Source organism: Microplitis demolitor, chromosome 10 (genome assembly GCF_026212275.2).
Source record: "Microplitis demolitor isolate Queensland-Clemson2020A chromosome 10, iyMicDemo2.1a, whole genome shotgun sequence".
Lineage (NCBI taxonomy): Eukaryota > Metazoa > Arthropoda > Insecta > Hymenoptera > Braconidae > Microplitis > Microplitis demolitor.
Window position 1 is genome coordinate 9,808,689 of NC_068554.1, and position 8,743 is coordinate 9,817,431.

At 31.2% G+C, this 8,743-nt stretch overlaps 1 protein-coding gene across 1 annotated transcript; it reads right to left on the reverse strand.

The window, feature by feature from the left end:
- Positions 1-243: 243 nt before the first annotated feature.
- On the reverse strand, positions 244-1,646 carry LOC128668829 (zinc finger BED domain-containing protein 4-like). The gene is made up of 4 exons (XM_053742628.1): positions 1,065-1,646; positions 895-1,019; positions 556-805; positions 244-261 (listed from the first exon to the last, which is right to left on the reverse strand). Exons 1-4 carry the CDS (start codon positions 1,644-1,646, stop codon positions 244-246), a joined length of 975 nt encoding a protein of 324 aa, XP_053598603.1.
- Positions 1,647-8,743: the final 7,097 nt, after the last annotated feature.

The following is an 8,743-nucleotide window of genomic DNA, read 5'->3' on the forward strand; positions in this document are numbered from 1 at the left end:
ATATTTCCACTTTGGCGTTTTGGAGTAAATGTGTTCGATTACAGCATAGTTTGAAAATTATTAATCTATTCGGTAAATATTAGGGCTGTACAATTTAGTCGGTTAAAAAAGTTAACCTGGCTAATTAGCTGGCTGACTGCTCGGCTTAGCCGGTTAACCGAAATTAGCTAGGCTAATTAGCTAAAGGTTAAACCGGCTAATCAGCTAATTTTATATTTTATAAAATATCTATGTTTTTGAGGATTAATAGACATAATTTGACTGAGAATGAATTTATTACATAGTATTTTAATATTAATAACAGCAATTTACATTTTTGAAAGTTTTTTAATCTAGTTTTTCTATCATATCTCTATTTTGGTATAAAAAAATTAATATATTAGCAGTTTCTGGTGACAGACAGCTTCTTTTGGCAGAAATTATATTGTCTGCCGTTGAAAAAACCCGCTCAGAAAGAGTACTAGAAGGAGGGATACCTAAAAATTTTCTGGCAAAATTTGCCAAGATTGGAAATTTGTTCCGCTTGGAATTCAACCAAAGTAGTGGATTGTTTGCCTTTGGAATTGTAGGCTCTCGGTCAAATTTTATTATTTCTTTTTCAATAGGACTTTGGCCTTCAAGACTTGCCATTCTCTGCAGATTTCCAGACAAGCCGCGTACAGGATCAAAAATATAATCTAAATCTCTCTCTCTTTGATTTTTATTCAAATCAGGTTCATTTACTGTGATTCTCGCTGTCATTTCAATCAATTTTTCCTTGATCTTATTCCGATATGGTTCTTCTTCATTTGCTAAATCTTTGTAACTATGTATTTATAAAAATTAGTATAAAAAAAAAACTGTAAAATATGGTTGACCCGGCCAGTCATCTTTAAAAATTAAAAAAATAATCACCGTGGATTTAAATAAGATGCAATTGCACAACAAGTTACATTTGTATTACTTAAAAAACGAGTTGTTAATTCTTTTTCAAGAATTTCTTTGAGTAATAAAATATATTCGCTATCATCATCTTGCGGCTGTAAAAATTTATTCAATAATGAATAGACAACAGTTGGCCGTACCATAGAAAGAGTGGACTGGCTCTCAGTAGACATTAATCTTGTCGCAACCTCAAATGACTTAAAAATTTTGATGACATCTTGCAAATAGGTCCAATCAGAGTCATTTAGAAGTAGTTTTTTCATCATTTCTTTAGGCGTTATCTCTTGATCTAATAAAACCCACTCAACAGCTTTACGCTGTTCAACTAGACGTTCGACCATATCATATGCCGAATTCCGACGTGTTGGAGAATGGCTTATTAACCGGTGAGTTGGCAGATGATGTTTTTTTTGGGCATTTTCCAAAGCTGTACTGGCTTTATTCGAGTGCTTAAAGTGACCTACTATGGCTGAAACTTTCTGTAAGCAATCTTTCAAATTACATTCTTTTAGAGCTATTTCTACAACACACTGTAGAGTGTGGAAAAAACTGCGGACACTTATTTGAAGATCATCATAAGCTTCCCAATTGTCTTGTACAGCAGCAACCATGTACCGAGCATTATCGTGTACGACTGCAATCACTTTGTCATAAAGATTCCAATCATTCAATGCTTTAGCCAGATAGTTGTATGTATTTGTGGCATTATAACTTTCTGACATTTCTAATGTGTCTAAGGTAAAAGAGGACAAATTCCACTGATCATCAATACCATGGACAGTAATAGTTACAAATGAATTATTAGCGCGTGATGACCAACCATCAGTTGTTATGGACACATTTGGGAATCGATTTAAAGATGATTGAAATTTTTAATCGTCATGAATCGTCTCTAATCGTAAAATAATATTATAATTTCTGGTTCTGATTGAAGATTAAAAACGATTCCTGACGATTTGAAATTGTAAATCGTCATGAATCGTCTTTAATCGTAAAATAATATTATAATTTCTGGTTCTGAATGAAGATTGAAAACGATTCATGACGATTTGAAATTTTAAATCGTCATGAATCGTGTTTAATCGTAAAATAATATTGTAATTTCTGGTTCTGATTGAAGATTAAAAACGATTTATGACGATTTGATATTTTAAATCGTCATGAATCGTCTTTAATCGTAAAATAATATTATAATTTCTGGTCCTGAATGAAGGTTAAAAACGATTCATGACGATTTGAAATTTTAAATCGTCATGAATGGTCTTTAATCGTAAAATAATATTGTAATTTTTGGTTCTGATTGAAGATTAAAAACGATTCATGACGACTTGAAATTTTTAATCGTCACGAATCGTCTTTAATCGTAAAATAATATTGTAATTTCTGGTTCTGAATGAAGATTAAAAACGATTCATGACGACTTGAAATTTTAAATCGTCACGAATCGTTTATTAATTATTAAAGAAGATAAAAAACGATTAAATTTTTAATCTTTTTTAATCCTGTCGAATCGTCAATTGACGATTCACGACGATTTAAAACGATTAAAAATTTAATCGTTTTTAATCATCAATTGACGATTTGTGACGATTAAAACAGTTTTAATCGTCACAAATCCTTTTGTTTAATCAGGGCAGACGTAAACGCCTATTTTTTTATTATTTACATTTTATACATAATTATCGAAGCTGAAAGTTTATATGTTCTATTTTGCAGAAATTAATTCTTCTATCAGGAATTATGTGAAATTGAAAAAAAAAAAAAAAAAAAAAAAAAATTAAATTACTGTGCACAGAAAAACGATTAATCTTTAGTTAAGAAAATATTTTGGAAAACAAACATTTTCGGGAACTAAGTCAAGATTTTCTTGAGACAAGTAAATTTGTCTTGGTTAGATTTTTACTTTATCCAAGAAAATTAAGGTTTTAAAAAAAATTTCTTGAATCAAAAATATTTGCTTTCAGTCGAGATTTTTAACTTCCCGCTAAGAAAATCGACGATTTTCAAAAATTTCGGGAAGTTATTGTTTTCACCCCGATTTTCGAAAATCGAGTTTTCATCAGATGTCGAAGTTTTGAGGTCCTAGGAAGCTATTCTGACTATTTTCAGAATGATGTCCGAGTGTGTGTATGTATGTGTGTGTGTGTGTGTGTGTGTGTGTCTGTGTGTGTGTATGTATGTATGTAAACTCTTTGTAACTTTTGAACTAATGAATCAATTTGGATGGTTCAGGTGGCAATCGAAAGAGCTTGTTGGCCTTCATATTTTCTGAAACTTTCAGATTATTTGATCGAATAGACTCGAAAATATTGGCAAATTACGAAAAAAAAAAAAATTTTTTTTTTAGTTTTTTATTGATTTCTCAAAAACGACTTATACTATCGACTTCAAAATCTAATCAGCTCTAGTACTCAATAAAACGCGTCGATTGCCACCTCGAACATCAAAATCGGATAATTCGTTCGAGAGTTATCGCGGGAGAAAAAAATGGTGAAAAACGGTTTTTTCTAAATATTTTCGAAACGACTGACGCGATCGATTTCAAATTTTAATCAGCTCTAGAATTCAATAAAACGCGCCGATTGCCACGTCAACTATCAAAATCGATTGATTACTTCAAAAGATATCGGCGTTGAAAAGTTAAAAAAATAACATTTTATGTTATTTTTTCCGGATAAATCATAATATAACGTAACAAAATGTGCCTGATATCATAACAACTCATCTTTTTTATGGTTTCTTTTGATCATATAACGTCATCGAACTTGGTTTTGAGTTTAAATCATATTATCAACAAAAAAATCGATAAAACGTAGTTTTTAATATTTTTATCGGATATTTCATATTTTATTGTTTCTTACATGAGTCAAAATTTATTTAAATCTTGATTTTGATCCCCGACATTGATTTGTGCCTCAATACACTTATTTTACTGAACATAATCAGGAACTAAATTTTAAAAACCGCTCCATTGATGATTTTCGATTCTTAAATTTTCAAACTTCAGCATAACAGGTAACTTGTTAGAGCTTGAGAAGATCATAATAAAACAATTGCATGTGATAGCATTTTCGAGCTCGAAGAGCTCGAAAATATATCTACACTAATGTTTTCGACCTCTTTGAGGTCGAAAACAGCGGGAAGTTTTGGGGCTGGCCCGCAGGGTCAACCGACAGACCGATTTTTTTTTCTGTGTAGGAAGAAATTTATGAAAATGCATGCAAAGAATTTCGAAAAATATTTTAGTGTGTTTCAATACTTTTTTTTTTGTTACTTACAAGTAGTTAGTTTATTTATTTTACTTTCAGTATCATTATTTGATTGTAAGGTGAGATTGTGTTTATATTTAGCTATATACATAATCTTCAATTCTATGTATATCATTGAAAGTAAAAATAAAACTTTTTCAATTTTTTTAAATTTTTAAAACCGGCCACTATGGCGAATACATTCATGCCACCTCTTACAAATGTTGATAAAGTTGTTTTCTAACTGGAGTATAAATAACAAAAAAAATTAATAAATAATTAATTGATTTATAATAATATTAAGAAGGATTAATTATTTATTAATTAATTTTCTAGAATTTTATTATTATTTAAATGAATAAAAATATTTTATGAAAAAAAAAAAAAAAAAGTTTTGAATTGAACGGATTACATGATAATCACTAAAAACAATTGAATGACTGGTATTGACTTCATCATTGTTACGGGTTATACATTAATGATTATTGCTTGATCATGGATTTTATTGTTACTATTATGTTTAAATAATTTATTATAAAAAATTTTAATGTTAATGAATGAAAAATAATTTAAATTTAACAAATCGTCTTTTGAGTTGTGATTTATGAAATTTTATTTTCATATAGTGTAGATTACTTATTTCATTAATTCATTTGTAAGCTTTTCTTATCATTAATTCGTTTTATAATTTAGAACTTAAAAAACTCAATAAGACAAATTTTCTGTTTATTTTTTAAGACGCGTTTTCATTTGTTTCTCTATTCGCACTCAACTGGATAAACGGTACTATCTCTGTTGCACTTGTACATTAAATAGGAACTTTGTCCAAGCTTTTCTCGTAAACAAATGGAAGTTATCAAAAAATTCAAGTGCACTTCGCTAGTTCATAGAGTAAAGCATCGGGTCTGTGTCTTTATTTTGCGTTTAGAGCTTTTATTTCAGAGAAAAGCTGGGACAAAATTATCTGAAAACCGTTCTTAAGTGAAATATTTTTACTTGTGAATTCATAGCCTTGATATTTATTTTTCAGTACGATGCCGAGGGTAGCTTTGGTTTCTGTTACGGATGCTACAGATACTATTGAAAAGTTTATTGATGAATTTAAGGATGGAATGTATCCTAAGTACAGTTCACATGTTTGGACACAGATGAGCGATACATTAAATAGTAAATAATTGGCGGAAAGTGTTTATACTAATCCCTGTTTAGAAAATCTCATAGAATCCAATAGATTCTCATAAATTCCTATAGAGATTTTATAAGAATGAATGAGTTCTATGGGAAGTGCTATAGTTAAGTATAGGGCCTTATACATACAGCTATAAGAACCTATCGGATTTTGTAAGCAGGGATGTCACAAAAAATCGAAGAGATATAATGAGAATTGCATTACGGAACTTCCTTGTGCATTTAGCTTTAAAATATGAAAATTCATGATTCACCTGAGAGTAAACATTACTTACGAATCAAAGGATATTGTAAAAGTAAGAGTTATAAAAACCCACTATTTTGTTTGTTATATGAAAAGCCACTGGATGAAACTAACGTTGTTTTTACAATAAGAACTCATGAAACTTTTTATAATCAACACGATCAAGTAAAGCGTCAACTTAAAGGCCTTAAAAGACAACGCGTTGGAAAAGAAGTCTTTCATGAAGGTGCTACAAATTGGTATAAACGTGAGATTCGAGAAAACGTAAAATCCCGAGGTCGAATACCATCTTATATTCCTTCTAAAAAAGTTTTAACACAAGCTAAAAAAGAATATACGGATGCTGAACTCAATGTGAAAGTTCTCTGTTTAGAAAATCTCATAGAATCCAATAGATTCTCAAAATTCCCATAGAAATTTTATGAGAATGAATGAGTTCTATGAGAAGTGCTATAATTAAGTATAGGGCCTTATACAAACAGCTATAAGAATCTATCGGATTTTTTAAGCAGGGCTTCAGATGGAAAAGATTTAATGAAAGCAATTGAAGATATGAATTGTACTATGCCATTTCAAGGTTTCATTCATGAAGTTAAACGAAAAAAATTATATATTTCATTTAGTACTCCAGCACAGTTGCATGATTATAAAAAATATTGCAGGACAACAAAAAGTGTCTCATCTATCTCTGTCGATGGTACTGGAAGTATCGCTAAGCCATTAGTTCATGAAGATGGAAGTTCATCTGGTAACATTTTTTTATATTCAATTACAATCAATTTTGACAATGAAACTTTATCCGTTCACGACATGTTTACCGAAAGTCAAGAAACGGAAGTGATATGGTGGTGGTTAAAACAATGGTTGAAAAATGCCCCAAAACCTAAACAAGCTGTATGTGATTCTGCTCGAGCAGTAATGAATGGAATATCACTAGCATTTAATAATCAAACTGTAAAAACATACGTTGAGACTTGTTTTTTATATGCTATTAGGTGTACAAAAAAGTTCTACCCGTTTTTTGTCAAAAAAAAATATATTTAAAAATTTTAAATAAAATACAAATTTTAATCAAAATAACCACCATCAGCATCTACTACCCTTTGCCAACGCTCAGGCAACTGATGGATCCCACGGCGATAAAAGGCTTGATCTTTTGTCGAAATGAAATCATCTATTGTTTTTTGCATTTCGTTTTCATTTTGTAAGTGTTTGTCAGCCAAGTAATTTTGCAATGAACGGAATAGGTGAAAATCACACGGTGCAAGGTCTGGTGAATACGCCGGGTGCGGTAAAATTTTCCACTGTAAATCATTTATAGTGTGGTGGACGATTGAACTTCTATGAGGCCTGGCGTTATCATGCTGCAGTATCACTGGTCGAGGTTTTTGTCCCGCAAATCGTCTTTTACTGTTGATTTCATCTGCTAATTTTTTTAATTGACAACTGTAGCGTTCTCCAGTAACGGTTTCTCTTGGTTTGAGTAACTCATAATATAGCACGCCCCACTCATCCCACCAAATACAAAGCAATATTTTTTTCCCAAAAACATTACGTTTTGGTGTTGATGTCGTTGGTTGTCCTGGGTCTACCCAATGTTTTCGACGTTTAGGATTCTCATAGTAAACCCACTTTTCGTCCCCTGTTACAAGTTTCCACAAAAAACTTTTTTTTTATGTCGTGAAAGCAACGACAGGCAGGTGTCAACTCGTCTCTCTCGTTGTTCTGGAGTTAATTCATGAGGTACCCATTTTCCTTCTTTTTGAATCTTACCTAAAGCATGTAATCTTTCAGAAATAGCTTGTTGAGTAACGTTTAACTTTTTCGCAAGTTCTTGTTGTGTTTGTGCAGAATCTTGATTCAGTAATTCTTCCAATTTCTCGTCACTGATTGTTGAAGGTCTTCCAGAGCGTGGTTTATCATTTAAATTAAAATCTCCGTTTGTGAATTTCCGAAACCATCTTCGACAAGTACTGTCATCAATAACACTGTCACCATAAGTTGCACAGATTATTCTTTGAGCTTCAGCAGCACTTTTTCCTTGATGAAATTCATATAAAAGACAATGGCGGATATGCTCATTACTTACTTCTATTTTTAACTTAATAAAAAAATATATATATCGAAGATTAATATATTAAAAGTTTGATGAATTTAATGAGTACAAACAGCTGTGCATGTACATATACGTATTCATAGCTAACCTATAAATAGCTGTTAGATAACTCCATCTTTGAAAAACGGGTAGAACTTTTTTGTACACCTAATATTAATGACAGTGAGTATCATCGTCGAGAACCAATACATACGTACCTTCGACTAGACGTATCCCATTCTATGATAATGATTAGAAAATGGGATTGCTTCAAGTCCATGCGGCTAACATCGGTGCGTCAATTTTATATGTATTGTGTTGCACTGTTGATTGATTGTCAAACAATCAAACAATCCAGAAGATTTTTCGATTGATGTGCATCGTTGGGCTGAATGAATTTCGAGATACGGTGATAAAAAAAGGCAGTTCTGTTTTAGATGCTCGGAAACAGCTCGAAGAACTTATAAAAAACCGCAATTTTGATATTAATTTTGATGACTGTGAAAATCAACTGATATAAATAGTAAAAATGTAGAAGAAAAACAAAAAGAAAATGAAGAAACTATTGAAAATAACGGTGGACCTAATACTAATTTCAATAAGACCAATAGTCGTATAAAAAATTTTATGCACAATCTATGAGATGATGCTTTGATCATACTCAGTGTTGGAGGAGATCCCAATTCATTTTTTTTTTTTGAGGATTTTATTGATCAGTTCATATTAAACGCGTACGAATTTCCTCTATGGACAGCCGTTTGTATTCCTTATATAGCAGGGCATGCACTTACAACTTTTGTGGAAGGGCATTTTAATATAATTAAGCATATAGTACTGAGAAATTATTCATTATCATTACGATTAGATAAGCTTGTGAAACTTATTCTTAACTACTATATTGGTAATGCCGCCGTGTTTACATCGAACTCGAAAGTTTTTAATCAAAATGATGGCCCATATCCTAGTCCACAACCTAAAACACAAAAAATTATTGTCAACTGTAAAAATATTGACGCAGAACTACAAGTCGAAGAAGAAACATTC